This window comes from Gallinula chloropus (assembly GCF_964237585.1).
Source record: "Gallinula chloropus genome assembly, chromosome: 18".
NCBI lineage: Eukaryota > Metazoa > Chordata > Aves > Gruiformes > Rallidae > Gallinula > Gallinula chloropus.
Window position 1 is genome coordinate 4,935,259 of NC_140103.1, and position 23,255 is coordinate 4,958,513.

Here is a 23,255-nt window from a genome sequence, read left to right on the forward strand (position 1 = left end):
TGGGGGTCTGAAAGTGCCCTTCAGCCACCCAAATGTTCCTTTCTCCTCTGTGGCACAGGCTCAGCCCCTCTTTTCCCTGGCTGCCTGAACTGCCCTGTGGCAGCACTCCAGCTCCAAAACCCAGTTCCACTAAAGAACCAACTTTTGGGGGTGAAAGGGGCCTGACACCAGCCTGTCTTTCCTCCTGGAGAATCACACAGTCTGTGCTGCAGAAAGAGGAAAATCACCCTGGAATGCCTGCTGGTAGAGGGGAACAGTCAGTTTTCTGTAGGAAGTATGTATGGCAAGGCAAGAGTCACCTTCCAGGTTCAGCTTTGGCAGCTGCAGCACTGATGGGCAGTTACAGGGTCATAACCAGAGTTTCTTCCTACTTAAGCTCAACTCCAGCTGTGCCTCTGGGGAACAGAGCTAAGGCACAGGAACCTTAAGCCTGTCTTTGCTCTAAACCCAATCTTAAGGGCTGGTATGAACACCTTGCTTCATTACAGTCCTTCATTGTGGGTGGCAGTGAAGCCAGCTACATTTAAGGTCTTTGTGTCATCACCCAAGCCTTACAGGACAGGTGAGAAACCAGGGGAAATCTTTCAAGAGCAGGTCCCAGCAGAGACAGTGCTGGAGGCCTGGGTCACCTGCCAGCGGGTGTTGGAGCATCCTTCCACCACAGAGCACCGGTGGATCTACTGGTTGGATCAAGTGGGCACAAAAGTTTGTGGAACAGTTGGACATTCTCATCGTGTTGCTGAACCACACAATTAACAGCATAACATATAGGGCACAGCACAACCTCCAGGCAGCCTCCTCTGCAAAGCATCTGTGGAAAGCAGAGTGCTGAAAGATGTCCATTTCAGAACTGGGCAAGCTGTACAATAAGTAACGTCTGGTCCCTGCTGCGTTCTTACCACCTCCTCTTTACCTTGTTTTTCTCATTGCTCAACATTTGTTTTGCCAGAATAAGATGCTAATAAAATCAAGTGTAGTTACCAAATTGGTTTTCAAGTGTTGCATTCCAATTATAAAAGCCTAATTCCTCCTTCCACCCGCTGAACCTTTTTGGTATTAACAGGCTTTACTATGCAAAGTGATGCAGGGGCTGTTTCGTTTACAGTAATTAAATGAATGTCAATTGTTTTAGTTGTTTCTGAGGGAGAGTTCTACATGAGTATTAGCATGTTCTGCTAACCCTTACGTTCTGCACTTCAGGCCTGCTGCAAACCCTTGGGGGTTGACCATTGACCTGAGACTCGGTACCCAGACATGCCAAGTGCATCTCAATGAGACGAGCTCTTTTTCTCAGTTTCTATGGAACCAGCAGAGCGGAACTAATATAGCGCCCGCATATAGATGAAAGAATGAAGAGGAAAAAGGGCTTTACAGCTAAATTAATTAAGCAGATGTACCTGTCTAATTAAAGATGCGCTGTCCCTTTTGTACCCTAGCTGCAGTACAAACAGTATTTAAATACACTCTCCATCCATTTCATCTATCAAAATATTTAGTAGGAACACTCAGATGAAGGTGATATTAGCAAGATGAGCTTCCCATGTATTATTAATAGAAGGGCTCCCAATTATGCATGAACGCTGCAGCATATCTTTATAGCAATGGCATAAAAAACAGCTGCCCAAGTAGGTTACCAAACAGCACATTTGTAACAGGTAGGACTGTTATGAATGCCCTTGCCCAGCTTTACTGGAGGGTTTGTGGTTGAGTAGCCGCTGCCTCAGCCTGCCACTACAAGCTGGAATTTCTCAGTGCAAAAGGCACAGAGGACTCCGCTCACATTCCCCGTGCCAGAAGATTTGGCCTCCTTCGGTTTCAGACACACTTATTCTGAGGTTCTTAAAGCTGCCCTCAAGGCTGCAAAGTCCAATTCCCATATCACCCAAGAGATATTGAATGGTCCAACCTTCAGCTCTCCCACAGGAATTCAGTGTCCCCACAGCCATCTGGGTAAACAGGGTCTTCCCACCTGGATTTACTCCACAGGCACAAGGAGGAAATTTGGCCTGTACATCTGTACAGCACCCTGTATAAACCTGGGCACACACGATCAAAGACAGCAACAAAGACCCAAACTCACAACAACAGGACTGGAGAAACCATCCAGAACCAAAGCACTTCAGGAGGCCTGGCCTCTCTGGAAGGAGAGGGCACCTGCTCCTACAGACCCCAGGCACACAGAACTCCAGGAGAAAGCCCAAGCTACCCCCATCCCCCAGTCAAGGGGAATTCACACTTATTCACATGAGAGAGAGGAAGACGTAATAGAGGCATCAAACTCCACACTCCTCTGAATCACAACAGCAAATCACGCCCCTTCTTTAGAAGCATTAAGGATGTGCATTTCCACAGCCAGAACCTGAGCTAGCTAACAGAGTGCTGTGCTTCTCATCAAGGATTTTACAGTTAAGAAAGACTTACCTGAGCATTTATTGCAGCCAGATCCAACCAGAGCAGAAAACCACCCCAAACCTGGGCACCAACCTGCCCAGGCACAGCTCAGTCAGGGCAGCTGCAAGTGGGTCCCACAGCCAGCACAAAATAAGGTGAGGGAGTGGCTGCTGGAAAAAAAGCCTCTGGGACAGGCTGGGAGCCTCAGCCCGTGAGGAAAACAGGATTTAGTAACCTAGCTGCTCCTGCAGCTCGTTACATCCTTAATTGGGTTCTGACAGCAATCAACCTGCAACCAGCTTTCTATGGCTCCGGATATTTTTCCCAGCTGTGGGGTTGGGCTGGCTACAGGGGTCAGTGGTGGCCGGTGCCTCTGTGGAGCAGCTGTTCTGTCAGAACTTTTTAAGTAATCTGAGTTGACAAGGGAGTAAAAACCTCTGTGCCCTGGCAGAGCTGTCCTATGGGCAAAACATGCTGCAGAGCTCTAAGCTCTCTTCTTCCATTTGCTTTGGTGTTGGCTTGCCACAGATGGGGCAGTGAGGTAGACAAGGTAGCACCCATGTCATGGTGGAGGAGAGCACTGCATGAATTACCACACAAGCATGTCTAACAGCTTTAATGCTCCAAATCAGCATCACAGCCATCACATGGTTAAAACAAAACCACCGGTCACAGAATCACAGAATCAGAAAAAGCTGTTTGAATCCCACAGAGGAAATTCCCCAGCCTGAGGGCTGCACACTTTGGATTGCAAAATAAAACCCAACAAACTTTTCCATAAACACAACTTCTTCTTCTCTGTGCTTCGCTCAGCCTTGGTGAGCTTCAAATTTAACACATTTCAGCTGACACCCTCTCCACCACATTTCAGCTGCCACCCTCTCCACTTGGGATAACCTGTCGCTCCAGCGACTGGACTGCAAACCTGACAGGGAAAAGTTTGAACTCAGTTCTTATCATCCTTATCATCCTTATTAATGACAGGCTTTTTAATCTTTCTGCTGGGAAGTGGCCTAATGACACAGCTTTCTATAAACTCAAAGATGGTGTGAGGGTCTTGGTCAGCATTGACGTAAAAGGCATCTTGGTAAAACTCCTCCAGCTCCTTGACGTTCCTGTAATAGGTGTCCACACGCTTCTCAATGTTCTCTTCCTTGTCTCTAGGGTTCTGCCTGAGACGGGCCTGGATCTCCGGCGTGGGTGCTGGTCTGAACGCAGTGTGGTATCTGGAGATGAGATACAAATGCCACCACTTCAGCTCAAGGTGAGGACATGTTTGTGGCTGTTTCCCTAAGACACTCCATGGCTTTGCCTACCCCAGTTCCTTCGAAAAGCCTCTTTCTACTCTAGTTAGGTGTTTCAAAACAATGACTGGAAATTTCAGGGTGAATGATCTGTCATTACGGCTCCTGAGAATCTTGGATACCCAAAGCCAAGAGTTTCTCTTGAGGTGACACAGGGAGAGCATGGCTGGTGTTTGCAGACTTCACACAAGTGGCAGAGAAATCTCTTACATCAGTGCTCCAGGTTTGGATCCAATCTAACCCATGTTTCACTTGTGATCTTTCATTCCTATCTGACAAAAAACCACCTTAAAACCTTAGCACCCAGTAAAAATCTTTGCTGTGGTTTAATGTTACTTGGATCCTGGATTATTAGTCAGGAAAAACCTGCCAAATGTTTGAGTGCTTTCTCTGGACTGAATCAGTGAGCCCAAACACAGCCCCGGGCCCAGGCACTGCTGCAGGACCCACGGCTTCAAACATGTCTCAGGCTTTCAGACACTGATATTCCTGCCAAGGCTCAAAAGCACAGCAACAGGGCTGTTGAATTTTGAAGGTATTTCCCATCAGCAAGCACGTGGCTGAGGGCTTCCAGCATGTGGCTGAAGGGCAGCATAAGCACAGCCCTCCAAATGACCACAAGCTCAAGCTCAAAAGACAGGTATGCTTCCTCTTGGTACACCACTACTAGTAGGATTAATACTGTTATTGAATCATAGAATGCTTATGGTTGGAAAAGACCTTCAAGATCATCAAGTCCAACCATCTACCCAGCCCTGCTAGGTCCAACACTAGACCATGTCACCAAGTACAATATCTCTTCTTTTAAACACATCCAGGGATGGTGACTCCACCACCTCCCTGGGCAGCCTGTTCCAATATCTCACAACCCTTTTAGTAAAGAAATTTTCCCTAATAACCAACCTAAACTTCCCCTGACACAGTTCAAGACCGTTTCTTTAGTTGTTAGTACTAAAGACCGCTGGAAGAAGTTAAGAAGACACAAGTACCCCACCTTGGTCTCTGTTTCTAGGTGGACACCAGGTGCAATATAATTGCTAACATCTTTTTATAGCAGCTGAAGATAAAAAGAGGCTAATTCACTCTGGGGTAGGTTTTGGTTATTTCTCGTTTGCAAAGGGCCAGAATTTGGCTTCCCTGAATCCACAGTTTTGGTTGACTCGACCAGCCAGCAGCTTCAGCCAGGCAGAAGATCCTCATCACCAGATTTGTGTGGCAGTGCCATGGTCCTGCCCAGTGCTCAGACAGCACACACCAGGAAGAATTCTGACAGTGCTTCTGCATCACCAAAGGCTCCCACCAATCACTAAAAGCTCTTTTGCAAACATGTATTTAAATTTCCTGCTACAGTTAATTCCACTTCTGAGGATGTCTCCCACGCCCTAACATGAAACCAGTTTATCCCTCTTCCTGTACAGCCAAATTCTATGAAGCTGCTGGGCTAGGTGGAAAACTGAGGAGAGCAGCAGAGTCTCTGTGTCTCTGTGCAGATCCGTGCTACAGCTCCAGCTGGTTCGCTGCTGGGAACACGGAGTTCATTCCACGTTAGGATTATGTGGAGCACAGCTGAGGGCCACCCTCCTCCCTGCGCTGTAGCCAGCGGTGCAGGTTTATCCTAACGCTGAGGATTAGATACAGCATCTAAACCAATTCAATTCACGATGAATTTGGAAGGCATAAACCCCAGCTTTTGGAAGAAGGAAGCGTGTTAACTGGAGCAGACACTGAACAGGCTAATCCTAATGATAAGAAATGCAGAGACGTGTGAATGATTTGCTTCGTACTGCTCATTTCTTCTGAACGGCTGCATCACTTATTACTAAACCAAAGAGAACAGTCGCAGCAAATCACTGCTGCTGTCACAAGTTAATGTTGCACCTCAAGTGAGATGTCTGAATAATCATGTATCACTTTGGGACAAATCCAGTATTCATGGCCCAAACCTTTGAGGGTTCAGTCTTTGTCTTCAACTGAATCGGATGCAATTAACCATTTGAAAAGTAAAATAAAAAAGGGTTAAAAGTTAAGTGTGGGTAATCACAAAAACAGAGGATGGGTGAAGCTGCAAATCCACACCATCTCCAGCAGGTATTTAGGAAGATATTTCCTTGTTACTTGTTCCCCGAAAAACAAGAGTGGAGAAGACAGCAAACCCCAAGGTCACCGGTGGAACAGGGGGATGTGACTGCCAGGGAGATGAGCTGCCACATTTGAGAACCCAATTTTACAGTGACTCAGTGACTCAAATGAGTTTGCTCTGCTAGGCAGGAAATGTATTAATATCTCAGAGCAGACAGAACCATCACAGGAGCTGGGGGAAGTAAAACACAGCAAGGTTTCCATCTTCCCCAGCTGGGAAGCCTTCAAAATTCTCACGGGAATGCCTGAAAACCATCTGCATTTAGGCTAGGTCTCAGACATCTTCCAGCAGCATTATTTTACCGACCAATTTAGTTACCATTAAAATGTGAGACCTGAGCTACCTGCTACTGTAGATTTCAGGCTCCAAGGTTTTAAAACATCCTGTTGTGTGACCAGCAGCCTGCTGCAGCGGGGCGGTGAGCCGGCACCTGAGCAGCTATGAAAGTTTTAACTTTTCTTTTAAGGAATCCCTAAGCAAGAGTCCAATATTCCTGAGTTTCCTTAGATTTCTATGAAGTCTGTCTGGTGCTTTCATCTCACTGGCAGTCTTGAAAAGTGTTAAACATCAGACATGAGTGCTAACCTTTCCCCAGTGATGGGATCAGTCCTCCGCTGAGACAGCCGTTCCATGATGGATTCATAGGGGAGATTAAAGAAAAACACCCTATGGAGAACATAACAATTAAGTGTGTTAACATCCTGAGAACATCACTTGTGACCTTCAGAGCATGAGTTAATCCTTCCCCAAATGAAGGGTGCACACAGATGTGGGAAGGACGCTGCCACTCAAACCTGTAGCATCAGAAAACAGGAGTGTTATGTCCAGGACCTTTCTTCTTTGGTTCTTCCCCTCACACCTTGCTTAGTCTCTGAGCTCATCATGGAGAAGCTCTTTGACACGCAATATATGTGGTGCTGTGCACACTGACAGGACAATACAGTGTGGAGACCAGCAACTGAGGTACAATTGGAGCTGATGTCAGTTTGCCATAGCTCGTTCACAATCCAGCTGCTACCTCCAAACTTCCTCTGCATCCAGCTTCTCAACCCAACCAGCAAATACAAACACAACCATGGGGACATTCTGCCAAAGGTCAATAAAAGCCTTCACCATTCCCACCCAGGACAGAAAAAGAGCCTGTCTGTTGATATCATAGAGATCAATTGCTCCTCCCTAATTACAGCACCGCAGAGCTCAGCGCCCACAAAGGCGGTTTCTCCCTTGCTGGTTTAGTCCACTTCCAGTTCTTTTACCCTTGCTTCCCCACCTGGCCCCACCATGTGAGTCCTCCCATCTCCACTCCTGGGGTGCATCCTTCAAAGCAGAACGAGTAACAAGAGACTTAACACATGGTGCTGACAATTCCCTGTCCCTTCTGCTAGCACTGAGCGCAGAGAACAGCGCGGGGCACAGGACGGAGCTCAGGGCAGCATGACCCACACGACAATCTGCCTCACTGATGTGACTGCTGAAGAGGAGGTATTAATGCTTGAGTTTAAGACCAAGATCTTCAATTCCCACTCAGTCTGAACAAGACACAGTTGCTCAGCATCTGAAAAGGTCAGCGGTGTGGGCTCCATGCTACGAACAGCTTTTTGTCAGAGGATGGAGCAGACTTGCTGACTCATTTCATCCAGGTTGTGCCAAAGCCCAGGTTTGAATCAGAACCAGAAAACAATATACACCACTGCTGACCCTGGCTGCGTTAAACTGCTGTGCCCATCTCACATTGACTCCTCCTTGGCATTCTGGTTCATTATAATGATCCTGTTAATTCTGTATTCTCATTCAGAAGCTCTTCAGCAGAAAATTCTCCACAAACTGCTGAGAACAAGCAGACCTGAGCCCTCTGCCCCCAGCTACTGGGGGCTAAAGATCACAGTCAATGATTAATTTGGAACTAAATGAAAAAATAGGGCTTCCTTTGAAAACTTAGGAAAATAAACTTTTACCAACCGAGCACGGCCTGAAGGCTGTAAATGTATCTTTCTTTATAATACATCTTCTCCTGCTGCTGCCTTCAAGGCCAGGCTTCCTATTTTCAGTTCCCTCTGCCTCTCACAAAAGACACCGTGTGCTTTAGACGTTCACCAAAGGAACATTTTACACTGCCTGGGTGGGATCAGACCAGATGAAAGGCTGAGCTTTACCTCGGCATGCACGTAGCAGATTACTAGAATCCTTTGTAGGATTTAAAGTTATGAAAATCATCTCTCTTTTCAAATGTTTACAGATAATGACTTCTATTCACACTGTGGTAACAAAACAACAGCCAGGAATAAAACATTCAAGATCTCGGAGATTCCAAAGACAGGAAAAGAACAACAGTTTCAACACTCTTTTATCCCTTACACTCTTAACATTTTGTTTTTCTTTGTTTCTGTTGCCCAACAATGGCACAAAACCCGTGATTGTCAGAACAGGTAACATCTGATGATGTGTCTCAAGATGAATATTCTAGTAGAGAGGAACAACATTTATACAGTCATGATAATTGATACGGCTTCCTATTATATTCTGAAATAAACAAAACCACCAAAGGATTATAACCTGGCATATCAAGAAAGCTTGTCGTAATTCATAGTTACTAACTCGGAAAGTATTAAGGTATTTGAAACAGAAGAGCCTAAAAAACTCCACTTAAAAAGCTGCCAACAAAATGAACTCTGAAAGCCTTGTCTGAGATTCCCGTCTTTTTCATACAAGATGCTTCTTATTATCCAGCCTGGTGTCACCATTAAAGAAGAGTGTAGGGGGAAGATGTGGGAGAGTAGAGACAGCCCTGCTAATATGGATTTCTTCCCCCACACCCACAGTGTGCCAGCACGCACACAACACACCGCACAACAGCACAACCTCCTAACACAGCCGTGCTTCCAGGGGAAGGTGGGATGCCTTATCCCTGCCACACCACCCATCTGCAAGGGAAAACATCACTCCCCAGTGCTGTCAGTTCAAAATTGTTCTGAAGCGGGAAAAATAAAGATGAAGGGGATAAACCACTGACAGAACCACTGTCTAGCCTTAAAACACTTCCAATTAGGAAGCTTTATTATTGTTCTGAAGGAGACACATACCATACACAGCCTATTACGCAGCCCCAGGAGGGTTACTCACATGAGGATTCACATGTGTGCGCCCTGTGTGTTGTTAGCCTTGGGTGTAGGCTATGTCTCCTTCAGCTCCTCATGGTATTTCTAAGCACCCTTTCTCTCTGTGGCTCTGACCACATAACAAACGTGACCCTCCAACTGTCCAGTTAACGCTGGCTGGATTTCTCTTGGAAATCCTCCCAGCACAACTTCCTGGGCATACTGGGTTCAGCTCCAAGCAGAACTTGGCCCCTTCACATACTGAGGGTAATTTTTTTTCACATAAACACATCCCCTGTAAAGCTTGCTTTAGGAGTCAGCCAGGCTTTGTATGTTGTAATGTGTCACAACTTCTATCAAGGGGAAATATGAAACAGATGTCATCAGAACTGGTAGACAGGGAGGCGAGGAAACACAGCCTCATATCAAAGTATACTACATTATCCTGCTAGATTAGCATCTAGCACAGCTTCTATTCCCGAGTTGGCAAGCTGTTAGTTGGGCTCTGCAACAAGTGAATAATGTCAATCAGCAGCAACACAAGGTGTGTGCTGGGGAGGGCTGGGCAGAGATGCTCCAAGAGTTCTTGCTCCTGCATCGTGGGCTCAGCGCTGACCCTGAGGCTACCAAAAATCCTTGACATCCAGTTACAAACTGGTGCTCTGTGGGACGTAATTCAGAAGAACCTCTCAGTGTAGGTCTTTGGGGACAAATGTCCCCCTAACTACCACCGAGTGGATATGACGCTGCTGGATGCAGGGCTGAAGCCAAGTGGTTCGTAAGCAAAGCTCTGTCCTCTCCCCTTTGTTCTCTCTCCCAGGAGAGGGATGTGAGAGAAGGTCCAGCCCTGACAGCTAGCTTGCACAGATAATAAAACTGTGAACAAAAATGTTAAAGGAAAAAAAATAAAAAGGTGTGTCAGAAGCCTGCCTCTTCCTCACAGCACTTGACATCACTTATCTCATCTATTACGGCTTTCAGATACATTAGAGAGATTAAATTCCAACAAATTAATAATGTCAATGACACCTTCACTGTGTACCTAGTCAAAAGAGAACTAGTTGCCTTTGGATGACGATGAAATACATAAGGCTTCTAACAGCTGGAATACAACGCTGTTTTCCTTCCAGCCATCTGGCATTCCAAAAGGGTCTTCCAACCGCTTCTGGATTCAGACAGCATCGTTTATGATCTTAGAGGTCAGCAGGGCATCCTAACGCCTTCCCTTCACAAATGGAGGGAGGCAAAGGGAAAAGTGTGGGCAGTACAAGTTTTATTTCACTTGCCTGATCGTGAGACAGTGTTTTTGGAAAAACGTGTCACAGCCACTCCATAAGCGAAGCGGGTTTTGGGCCTACACGGCAGCATTCAGCTAATCCTGAGCTGCATCTGTTCCAGATGGCAACCAACTCAGTTAATCCAAGTTATTAACAATTGACAGTGCTCAGAGTCATCCTCAGGAGAAGTCTTCTGGTGGTGGTTTTCCTGTTTTGTGGCTATAACATCACCGACCCCCAGTAACTATAATGGAGAAGACAGAATGTTGCCGTGTAGGCCCACTTCTGCTAGTCCTGAGCTTGGGGTTAAAGCACGCTGCTCCTGGGTGCACTGACAGTCACCTTCCAGGGTGGCTCCACTGCCTTGCCAGCTGCCTTCACATCTCGAGAGAACCGAAGCTCTGCCTGCAAGCTTCAGCCTTGTGCCGGCTCTGTCCCTGTCACTCAGACATGGCTGTTTTATGAGGCTGACCTAGATGGAGCCAGATGCTGACTGTTCCAGACCTGGGCTGTTTACTCAGATCAGCTCCTCATCCTCAGCACTTCCCATCACCTGGAGTTGCTTGGGATTGACACTGATGGAGGAGAGCCCAAAGCCAAGCCCTTTTTCATAGAATTATTGTCTGTGTGATTTGACATACACCATTAAATCTAATTGGAGTCATACCTTGTTTTCATTTAAGGATGAAAAGAGATGCAGTGTGATAGCTGGGGCAGAATCCTGACTCTGTAGCTGGCTTTTAAAAACAGTGACTACTGACTTACTTGTGGCTACACCAGGGCCAGACCAAGCCCTGCAGTAAAGTTAGGATGTGTGAACTAAGAAGAACCAACCCAAGCCAACAAACCACCAGGCAACACTGGGCCACTTTTAATGCAGCATTTAAACTTTTGAGTTGAAACTGCAACTTTAAAAATAGCAAGCTATTAATCTTTCCCTTCTTTTCTTGACTCCTATATATCTTCTCCCTCGCAGGCAGGTACCAGCTGCCATATTCCCATTCTTCACGCTCCGCACTCGGCAAAAAAAAGAGAGGTCCCTGCTGGCCAATTCTTGTTTAAAATTGTGCATAATTGATAGTGGCAAATCTACCCCAGCTGTGCCTAAAACCTCTCCAGGGGCAAGAAAAACACTCTCTGTGACTGTCATTAACTACTAAATTAGCAAGTGCTCCTGGCAGTTTACAACGTACCACATCAGGCTGCTTTAAAAAAAGGAGAAGACGTGAGGATCAGATGCCTGTGTGATCTCAAAGTTACAGCGAACTTTGCTGGCAGAACTTTGACAGAACCCCAGCTAAATCAGAGCGAGAGAGAGCGGGAAAGGGAAAGCAAGAGAGAGAGAAAGAGAGGAAGGGAGAGGAAGGAGAGGAAGGGATGTGGTTTCCTTCTTTCCCAGGCAGACAAGAAGAAAAATGTCAAATTCAAGGCTGGGAAATGGAGCCTTTCATAAGGCACAGTGCATCTTACTCAACACGGAGGCATCAATTCAGTGTTATCTGATGCTGTGGCGCAATTCCCCATGGAAAATAACTCTCCTGGAGGACTTCGTTCTGGCAGTGCAATGGCTACAAGTTTTGTAATTGAGATATAAAGCTGAGAGGGAGATGGGGCTGTTGAAGTGTATGGATGCAGGAGCTCTGTAAAAGGCTACCGCAGGTAAAATCCTTATGAGATCACTGGCACAAATGTGAGCTTCTCCCTTCACTTCATAAACCAGAGCCAAAGCAGGCGGAGAAGGAGCACCACAGTTCTCACAAAAGGATGGAGAAGCCCTGGGGGGCATTATGGACTGAACTGGCAGAGATACAAAAACCTTCTCTATTTTCTAGCACCTGTCCTGAATTGGGCTGATCTCTAGGACCTGTTGTTAAAACTGACCACGTTGTTTTGGTGTTAAAAGTTTCTGAAAATGCACAAAACTGTACAAACTGGATCACAGAGGGACCACAAGCCAGAGCAGGGTGGGGTGGCAGGCTTGGTCAAGATACAAGTGAAATCTATATTGCAAAAAGGTCTTTTCCTTGGGTAGCACCACTGAATTTCCACAATAATATGGCAAATCAAGTTAGTGCCTTAAGCTGACAGGTACAAGGAAGTTCAGATTTGAATCCAGCTGGCTAATCCCAGATAAAACCCAGGTCATCCTGTCTTTATTGACTTTCTAGTCAGATACACTTGCATCTATCAGTTGCCCTAAAGAATGCTCCCTTTCCTGTAGTATAAAGACACCTTGAACCTGACACCCTGGCTAAGCCTTTTCCCAAGAACTAGAGGCCCAGCCACAGGATCCAAACACATTATGCTTCCATAATTATATCCTGCACTTGAAAATCCCCCCTTAAAAACTGACCTTTCCCCCGGTCTCGTTCAGGTTTCTCTCAATGCAGCTAGGTACCAAGCATTTTGCTCATGGGTAACCAGACTATAACTGATCTTCTGAGGTTGTGCTACTGACTGGACTCTGATCTTAGCTTAGTTCCTGCCCCAAATACTGCTTCTGCATGTCTCTGCAATGGATGAAATGATCCTTATCTCTTATTTATGGAAGGAGTTGTTGGGAGGTTTTCTTCACTGATATCTTTCCAATTTTGGGCTATCTTCTGATGTAAGATGCTTGAGTCTATTTTGGGAAGTAATTTTACCCTCTAGATTTTAACCATAAGGGAAAATCATTGCATAAACACTAAGACACAGGTTAATCGGCACAAGCTTTTTGCTCATTGAGCTCCTAGAATGATTCATACCATGACAAGCTATTTCCAGACACTGGACCTTTCTTTTCAAATGATGCATTTCTGTCGACTAACTACAAAAGGCAGCTAAGTGGGGCACTATTCCCAGGACATGGCTTCTGGCCAGGGGAGTGAGATGAACAACATCCTTCGTAGCTGCAGATGTTCCTTCCCTTCACCAGCAGCGCAGAGTAATGACTCTGTACGATGTGCTCAGCCTCCAGCAGCCTGGGCAGATGAGGTGGCAGGGTTCCTCCTGCATCCCACCCCAGCAGCGTCTCAGCGCGTGCCACACCAGCTCACGCCAGGGGAAGAGGAGCAGCCCTGATGGGCAGCACCGTCCGTCTGTCTTACAGAACAACGGGCTGGATCTTCAGTGGGGATAAAGCAAAGTAGCTCTGTGGGCACCACGCAGATTTACTCTAGCAAAGAACCCCGGGCCTTTTGGCAGTGAGAGGGGCTCCACACAACAGCGGTGTGAAGAACTGCCGCTGTGTAAACGTCACCTAAGCGCAGCAAAAGGCACACGTACATGGGGCAAATGTTTTCATATCAGGCCCTTCAAAGCTTCTCTGAGAAGGCAATATTAACTCTTTCCATATGCCATAAGTGGCTTGGACGCATTAGTACCTCCATTCAAAACTGCTTTACATTTCTCCCCTCATTTTTATTCTTTGCCTCCTCCTTACTCTCAGCTGTTATTCCAGCATCCTTGCATTCCCCCCGGAGTTCATTCCAGCGGCGCTTTATGAATCACCGAGTAAGATGGCAGCCGGCACTGCTTCAGAGTAATGTGGCTGGCACGATTTCCACTATCCACAAGGTTAATCAAACTCAGGCTCAGATAATCGAAAGCCTCTGCAGCCCCAGAGGCCCGAGGTCAGGAACCTGAACCTGCTTCCCCAAACGCAGTCACGTTTCCTTAGATGCTCACAACCCTGCCCTGCAATAATTAGATTCTGCAAAGCAAATCCGGAGCGGAGCAAGAACTCCAGGGCTAAGCACTAGCAAAGTCGTATCAGAACCGATGCCTTTGCTACCTGTCTGCAGTGTTGCTCTAGTATCTCCTGCTCCTAACAAGGAAACTTATACTTTCCTTCCTTACTAAATAAATGGAATCAAATGTATAGTAAATGATGTTTAATCTTAAGTGTTCCTATAAAATGCTACGTTAAACTCCCACCACCTCCATCATTTAAACGCTAACTTTTGTTGTTGGTAGGATAGCTGGCCTGTAAAATAAAATAAAATAAAATAAAGAACTGACGCCAAGAAAGTGTATGATTTGGGGGCAAGGGGAGGGAATAAAAGAATGGGTTATAATGTGTCATTTTATATATGTGTCAAAGGAAACCAATTTCATAATAGGGAATAAAAATTCCCTGTTTAAATACTGTCAAATAAATCCTCAAATGTAATAGGGTTCACTTCTGGGGAAAAGAAAACTAAATCCGATTAAATATTAATGCTGCGTAGTATTAATTAAGAGAGAAAAAAGTCCATCAAGAGAACCCCAATATGTTTACTGTGTCCCCAGGAAGCTGGAAAATTTCACAATCAAGTGTGTAAATGTTCTAAAAAAGGGTCCTGAATATTTTATGAATATTTGTCATAAAACAGAAATAATAACCACTGTGCAGAGCTATTAGAATTAATATTTATGCTGCCCGCCATGAAATATTCATGGGGACAGAGAAAGGGGGGCCCGTAAGACAAGAATTAATTTACATTGGGCTTGGTTTACCCGCTGGCTTGATGTTTAAAGACGGGTTGACAAGCCTCCATATGAATCCGTCAGTCACTTCCAGCAGTAGGTGGGGTGAAGGCAGGGGGAGGCGGAGGGGGGGGAAACGGGTCCAAGCTGCTGACAGCTCACAGATTGAGTTTCTGACAGCCCTTAAAAAACCTAAACGGCCCCCCACCTTTTTTTCCTTCTTCCATTGCCCAAGGCGCTCTGTACTGCCACCGTTCATCCGATCTCCCCTTCCATCTGCTGAAATTAAGGAATTAATGAGCGCTATACACTTTACAGCGGGCCCCAGGAATGTTTACTGGTGATTAAATTATAATGCAGCCAAGCTGTATAATTCATGAACCAATTAAAGGAAGTGTTAGTTGATTTGATGGGATGAGGACGTACAAAAAGCATTTAACTAATAGGGAACCGTGGGCTGCCGGTGGCTTTGGCTTTCTCGGATTACGCGGCTAATTGCTCAGCTTTATAGGGCTGTCACAGATAGCCATACATATTTCATTGTTCTCAAATACTTCAATTGTTTGCTTTTGTGTTGCTGCTGTAATATGTAGAAGCCCAGCCAAACTTCAGTGTAGTTAAAGCACTACTCCGCAAAAGCAGGTTGCTGAGGGAGGAGGGAGGAATGAGAGGGGCAGGAGGAGAAGGCTGGCTGACAAAGGAGTAACTTAAAGCCCCAGAGTTAAATGTCACTCAGCAATTACATGATTAAAAAGGTGCAACATACGATAGTCTTTTGTTTTACAACTTTTTGGACACTCATATTCTATGCTGACTTCACCGCAGAGAAAATATTGGTACGCTAACCCGCACATCTTCATTTTAATAGTGAGGAGCAAAAGGAGAAGGTGGGAAAGGGAAGAATATTCCAAAAAAAAAAACCCAACCCAGCAGGGAGGAGCTAGATTGCTGTGGTTATCGAGAAGAATACCTCGTGCTTTAACTTACATGGTTCGATATTCCAAAATACATGAGAGATGAAGGAGGTTGATTTCCCATCTGGGAGAATGCTCAATGTCTAATTCAGAGCGCCGCCGAGTCGGGCTAGTCATACCAACAACTTTGGGTTCTTACACAAGGAATGGGGGAATTTACTGTTTCTGCTGTTTTCCGAAGCGCTTCCCCCCGCTGCAGCTGACAGGCCGCAGGGTTTGATGAAAGGGATTCTCTTGATTTGCAGAGGCCTATCAGTCAAGTCACTCCTCTCCTCGCTCAGAACCAGGCACATTCTTCTAGCACTGAAATCCCCAACCCACATACAGAAACACAGGCACTGCTGAAGAAATTAGGTACCGTCAGATAAATATCACCAAACCACGTGCTAACTTGTGGTTAGACCCTGAAATCTACTGAATGAAGAACAAGCTGGGTAAATAGACTATTATTTGTGGCTCAGGGATGAGGACTGCAATCTTCTGCCCATCCCCAGCCAGGTACATGGTCACCCACCTGAGGAACATCGTGGTAAATTTTGACTTCCTGTCTAATTTAGAGCTTTACATTTCCAAGTGTTGCACAAACACCAACTAAATGACTTTCAAAAGATCCTATTATATAAAGCTCATAATCGGGTTCATCCCTTTCCTTGCACTAGTTCCCTCCAGGATTTAGCTTTGTAGAGCAGCCTCTATGGAGTGCCCTCACTGATGCACCAGTACCTGCCTCTCCTCCTCCCATGCTCCACCCCACAGCACAGAGCATGAAATACCCTCTCCAAATCTGCCCTGATTTAAAAAATCATAAAGACAATTATTTAAAATACTTTCCTTTATTCAGAACTATTATAGATCGTCTGTTTGTCCCTAGCTTCTGGGTTAAGTAAATGCAAAACTTTGGCTTAAGACATTAGTTTAACAGGTAGGCTGTGAATAAGGTATAGCCACACCAGTTACACAGCAGGAAAACTTGCCATTAACCCACTGTGGGGTGGAGCGAAAAGGAAATTGGATTGCCTGTCCTAGAAAAAGGAAAGGTTAAGTTGTCCAGGAGAAAAAGTTGATCCTAAACTCACCTAAGTGGGCAGTGCCTAGGATCTGAAATCCAATTAGCTAGATGATCGTCTCGAGGGTTGGACACACAGCTGAAAGCCAACAAGGGGATCTTGGTAGGCTGTGAATTACACTGTTGTGGGATTAAACACATCTGCAATTGAGTAAAGTTCATTACATACGTTTATAATACTCAGCTCCTGGGATAACTTTAAGCTTTGGCAAGCTAAAACCTCAGGCACTGGTCCCAGGAACAGTGAGCTGCATCAACGTGTGTCTTATAGGGAGGAAAAGCAGAGGTGAGACGCAGCCGCAGGACTCACTTCCTGCCAATGTTTGCTAACAGGGAACGTCAGAACTTGGCAGTGTCAAGAAATCAGAGGCACTGCAGCAAATATTTTCTTTGTTGCTTTTGAAGTGCCCTGGATACAATCAATCATACCAAAAAAAAACCACCCCTCCTATATTTTGGTTCAATGTGGAAAGGGCTATTTGCATTTCAATATGTTCAACTTACTCTGCCAATAAAAACATGGAATCATGAAGAAGAGATCAGGCCACTGGAGTGAAAAACAAGAGGTGACATCCTGCAGACCTTTCAGATAAAACAGCTCCTTGCTTGTAACATTTCTGTTGACGTCCCAATATTTCTGAATGATTGGGTTTTCAAATGAGATCAGTCAGCATGCAAATGAGGAAACAGGATCAAGACATCTCCCATATCCGATTGGATAGAGAAATTATCAAAAGACCCTTTTTTCATATCACATTTCCATCACAAAAGGTCAAACTTTCAACTCCCATTACTTTTGCTAACTGCATTTCACTGTGCCTGCCAGCTCATTGCTGCTGCTGTTTGCAAGAGGAAAAAAAGAGAAGTAACAAACGATTACATCTTCTCCCACATCTGTCATGCAGGATGGACAAACCCTTTCTAATCTTATTCTATTTTTCTCTACAGCCCTCAAAAACCTTGTACCAAAACATCACTTCTAACCTGATTAGCTGTTGCTAGGTTGTTTTTATTTTTCTTGCAGGTTCTCCTCTTGTTTTCCAGCCTGCAGACTGGTAAGAGCACCAGCTGTGTTGCCAGAATGTTTTGTTCTACAATTTGGCCATTTAAAATACTTTTGGCATGGGTTTGGTTTTTTTCCTAAAATTTCCTTGTGCTGTCTGGCTGGACTGATGACTAAATACTCAAACAATGAATGCTCCAGAAAATCAAAAGACAAAGAGAGAGAGCATCACTTCCCCTGAAGTCCTCCCACGGTTACGTTTTCCCTCACAGTCCGTCCCTGGCAGCAAATGCTGCCTGACCTTCTGTAGATTTTGATCCACTCACTTCCTGAGCTTCAGATTGTGGCCTGAGACTCCAAGGCTTTGCCCTATCTACTCAAAACACCCGGCTCGTGCAGATTCAGAGGACTTACACTCCTGTGTTCAAACAGCTCAGCACCCCTAGGTCTCATCCACTGCTTTCCCAGGGTCAAAGCTGAATTTTGGAGCAGCAGAGATAGTAAGGGGGGCAAGCACAAAAAGATGAAGACATCAGTAGAAAGGGCAGGATTCAATGTATTTGTGGCTTCTGGTCCCATAAAAATTCTCTCTCAACATTATTATCATTGCAACGTATATAACCCATCAGATTAGTACCTAGAGATTTCTACTCTTCTGATTTTCTCTGTTCTTCTTATTACTCAACAACTAAATGTTTCACAAAGCTATTTCCTACAGAAATATTTATGTTCCCAAATGTTTATTGGCCCCTCTATCATGATCAAGCTTTTATGAGCACTCTATACAGAACTCCGAATTAAATACATAATTCCTGATCTATCAGATCTTGGCTTGATGCTGTGTTTGTCTGTTTTATACAGCAAGGCACTGTGACAAACTACAGAACACCTTCCAGAAAAACTAATTTATACAGTAAAGATATTTCTATCCCACACTGACTGTGTGGGTGAGTGATTACAGAAAGCTAATGAGGACCAGGAGGATGTAGGGTTTAAATTCCATCAAGGACACTTATTCATTGTGTTAGGTCTCCTGAATTTTTGGGTAATTTCCACACAAGTAAGGACATTAGGTTCGTTATCATCAGGAGATGGAAGATGCTCCTTGGAAATGTTATACAACAGCTTCTCCCTCCCTTGCTTCCCACCACACAGGTAGGTGCCCAACAGCTACACAAAGTAACTCACCCTTGATCAGTGGCAACTGACTTGCTGGCAGCTGTGAGACATGCCCAGTAAAGAGAGCAGACTGGTCACTGGTTCCAAGGGCTGCTTCCTTCATCTTTGATCTTTCATTTCTCTTCTTTTCCCCTTTGGACCAAAGTGCCTGTGGTGATTTGTGAATGTCTGTACCTGTGTAGTAAACTAAAACGCTGGCCTCTTTCCCACATCAGGTCAAGGCAATGTTAGAATCACCAAGTGCTTTGGGTTGGAAGGGACCTCAAATATCACCTCATTCCAACCCCCTGCCATGGGCAGGGACACCTTCACTAGACCAGGTTGCCCAAAGCCCCATCCAACCTGGCCTTGAACACCTCCAGGGATGGAGCTTCCATAGCCTCTCTGGGCACCCTGCGCCAGGGTCTCACCACCCTCAGAGTAATGAATTTCTCCCTAATGTCTAACCTAACCCTGCTCTCTTTCAGCTTGAAGCCATGTCCTGGCACGCCACTCCCTGGTGACCAGCTCCTTTCCCACTTTCCTGTAGGACCCCTTTAAATATTGGTAGGTAGGCTGTAATTACATCACCCCAGAGCCTTCTCTTCTCCAGACTGAACAAGCCCAACTCTCACAGCCTTTCTTCACAGGAGAGGTGCTCCAGCCTCAAATTATCTTCGTATCCTCTTCTGGTCTCACTCCAAGAAGTCTACATCTTTCCTCTACTGGGGACCCCAGAGCTGGATACAGGGCTTCAGTTGGGGTCTCAGCTCTGTTGTACCCAACAAATGCCAGGCACAGGGAGACTTTGTGCATTCACGTTCTCCAACAGCAAAGCAACAGTGATTGTATTTTATCTGTAGGTCGCTACTCTGCACAGATCCGTCACTACTGAGACACTAATCATGAGGCCACCTGAAGGGATAAGAAGGCACTCTCTGACAGGTTAAAATTTGTAGTGTTCTCTTTTTTTTTTTTTTTCCTGGGAAAGGTCTGGTCAAAGGCTGTTCCAGGCTGCTCTGGGTACCTCAGTCACTAGGTAACATGATTTAATAACAGGTGCTTCGATGCAGCTAAAAAAATCTAAAAAGATCTGCTGACTGGAAGCTACATTTGACATTTAGATACGTTCAGAACTGAGGTGTGGGTTTCTAACAGTGAGTAACTGCAGAGCAAGTTACTTAGTCTTGGACATCATGGTTGCACAGGCAACTTTTAAACCAAGTGGGGGTTTTTTTAATCTAAAAGATAATACACTTCAAACAAGGCTCTCTGAATCTGTTGTGAATTACATTCTATTTGGAATTAGCCAGACAGAACCTGACATCTAATCAAAAAGAAAAAGATGGATTTTTATTCCTAGAGCTGTTTGAGATAATAGAGATTCCTGTTCCTTAAAAGGCCTAACAACTTTGCATAACTCTTTGTACTGAGAAACAAATTGAAGGTAAGGGCACTCACCCTCACTCACAGTTTGTATGTACCAGGAAAACGTGAAAGCCAAATGTTTATAGTTATTTCCCTCCTCATACAATATAGAGTCCTGTCTAACACCATATTGAGAAAAAATCCCCCATCTTTTACAAAACCAAACCCTGATCTTTCAAGGGCAAACACCCCAGATTATGTAACAACTGAGGATTTTCAATATACTCTGTCCATACAACCACACAGTTTCACTGCACAGCCCTTCCTCATGTAAAGATCAGGCACATTTAGCAACATCAGACCTTTGCAGCTCATTTTTGCAAGGGCAGGGAGGAACCCAGAGCAGTTTTTTGTGTATGCTTCCAGTAAAGAGCTTACACTGCCATCACCACAAATCACCTGGAATATCAGCAGTGATACAGCATCTTTCATTAAAAAAAATACTGCAGGTTCTTTCAGAAGGACTGCTGCTTGCCATTTCTTTTAGGTAATCAGATAGCTGTTAATTAATAAACCTGTCAGGTGAATCGTCCTGCTCCGGTCATCATTATCCATTCTGTAACAGAATCCTGCTATCATCACTGCTATCCACCCCATAGCTTCCAGCTCAATTAACTTAATGCTATGCAAATGAGAGGCTCTCCTCATCATTAGCTTATAGCCCACAAATGTTAATAACATAATTGGGCCTTCAACAGGGTAATTAGACACGATTTCTTCCATTAGTCTTACAAGGCTAATTATTGTTGATAGGAGAGAAGGGATGAGTCCCAGTGCTGCATGCAAAGAGGGGCATCTGGTTAAAGCAAATATAGACAAAACATCAACAAGGTAAAACAACGGTTGAGATCTATAGCAGGGTCAGGTTGGGGTGGGGGGAAGGAAGGCAGCATGATGAGAAACTTAGGAACCACTGGAAAAATCCTCTCCAAGGCAGGAACTGAACCCAAATAACCTGAATATGGAGCTCCCCTACACTGAGCAGTAAAACAACAAGATGCTTAATAAATCAGAGGAAGCTACTCTCAAATTTTTGCAGACAGGAGAGTTTGGAAGCTGAACCGATCGAACCTCCTATGTTTGTGATGCAAATACACAGCCAAAGAAGGAGACAGAGAAGGCTTTAAGAAATTAATCTGTTCCTAGTTCTCCCTTGTCACAATGTCCAAGCTTCTCTCCGGCCATCACTGGGTTTGCTGTGTCTGAGTGGATGATTCTTCTGAGTAACAGTTACTTACTGTGAGAACTGCAGAACTGGAATACAGGAATTCTTTAATTATGACTGAGCAAAATGCATTTTGTTTGTTTATTACTGGGAAGTTAATAAGAACCTGGATTCAGACTGGCACCAACATTTTAACCAAAAAATGGCAGCAAGTATTCCAGCTGTGATTATATTTTGAGCATTGGAATGAAAGCAAAGGGCTTGCTCCTATGCCAGTGAATTCTATGCTGTCTCATCTATGGAGGTTAGAAATGTACAACTGGACTTACAATTCCTGGAGGAAACTGCAAGGAGAGAGTAAACTTTACCAATACGTGGCAAGTTCCCCACACCCACCACTTTGCTTTGATGGTTCAGTGTTTTGCTGCAAACACTGGTAAGAAAAATATCTATTAATCTGAAGAGTCTGAAGAACTCAAGGGGTTGAGATACCACGTGGTTTCTTTATCTTTTCTTTAAGTTTAGGGCAAATTTGTGGTCAGTAAAAATCCTTTGATTCCACTCCAAGTACATGAGGAGGAACCATTCCTACAGACTTGGCCTGAAAATCAACTTACTTTATGTTCACAAACATAACAGCATTTACTAGAAGGTTAAAGGAAACAATTGCCTTTTAACCCGCTGCACCTTGATCTTTGGGAATTATATCAAAAGAACAGACTGTCCTCTGGATCATTCACTCAGTGCTTGTCAGCAAGACATGAATAATCAGTTATATCAGGACAACATTAGACTACAATTGTTTTTAAAATACTGTTTATCACGTGCAAAGCGTAACAATGGTCTTACCAAGCTCAGAAATAAAGTGTGTGTTGGGAAAGGGTAACGTTTCAATGCCTCTGTGGGAAGGATAAAGCCTTGCTCAAATGTATTTCAAGCCTTACAAAGGACAGAGTTCTGTAACAAGGAGTTTTGTAAACATAATGTATTTAGGGACAGAAAATATGATCCTTACACAGCACAAAACCATTGGGTCACCACTACACCTGAGCCAAAGGAAGCCAATTTAAGCCACAGCGATTAATTCATTTCTGTGACTGCAGGTGATCCAGACCAACAGAATTAGATCCAGCATCTGTCAGACATAAGGGATCATTCCTACGTCTTTCCTGCAGAATAAGCTCTGAGAGTATTCAGCTCTGCTCTCTTCACTTGCCCTGCACTTGCTAAATATACTTACTAGAAAATTCCGAGCAAATACCTTGTTCCAAGGCAAACAGCAGTAAATCCACCAATGTTTTAATGAAGATTACACTTTCTAATCCTCATGGTAATGACAAACTAGTCTCCATTCAATATGCAATATTACTTGACAGTTTTAATCACCCAAGCCCTATTATATTTGCTACAGACTGATGCACTTGTCTTCCCAGATCTTCAGCTTGGCAAATCTAAGCACAAGCAAGCGCAATGCCTGTTCTGCCTGTGGTTTTCAGCACAGCCCAAATTCACCAGCCACGCCAGCACTGAGCAATGGCTTACCCTGGGATTAGTCTCAGCTCCAAAGAGACTGCTAAATCAGAGCTGAGCTGGCAGTAAGTTTTTACTCCAGAGTTCCTGAATTCTTGTTATCGTGGAGTTCAAAGGCAACGCGCATTTGTACTGTCGTTCCTCTGAAGGTACCGCCCCTGTGCTCTCAGTATCAGACAGCAAATGCAGTAACAGACTTTCACAAACTCCGTTTTAACCTGTACAGATGTAAGGGTGACCTTCCTAAAGTTACTCTGAATAATTCAGTCACCTTT

The 23,255-nt window shown here is 44.7% G+C and overlaps 1 protein-coding gene across 1 annotated transcript in view; it reads right to left on the reverse strand.

The window, feature by feature from the left end:
• Window positions 1–3,300: 3,300 nt before the first annotated feature.
• AK8 (adenylate kinase 8) overlaps window positions 3,301–23,255 on the reverse strand; it is a gene marked incomplete at its 5' end in the record, with an annotated part of 70,195 nt that continues 50,240 nt past the window's right edge. The window contains 2 exons of the mRNA XM_084272726.1: window positions 3,301–3,617; window positions 6,421–6,501. Coding sequence (XP_084128852.1) covers window positions 3,338–3,617; window positions 6,421–6,501 — 361 coding nt within the window. The 3' untranslated portion in view covers window positions 3,301–3,337. The remainder of the gene's footprint in view (window positions 3,618–6,420; window positions 6,502–23,255) is intronic.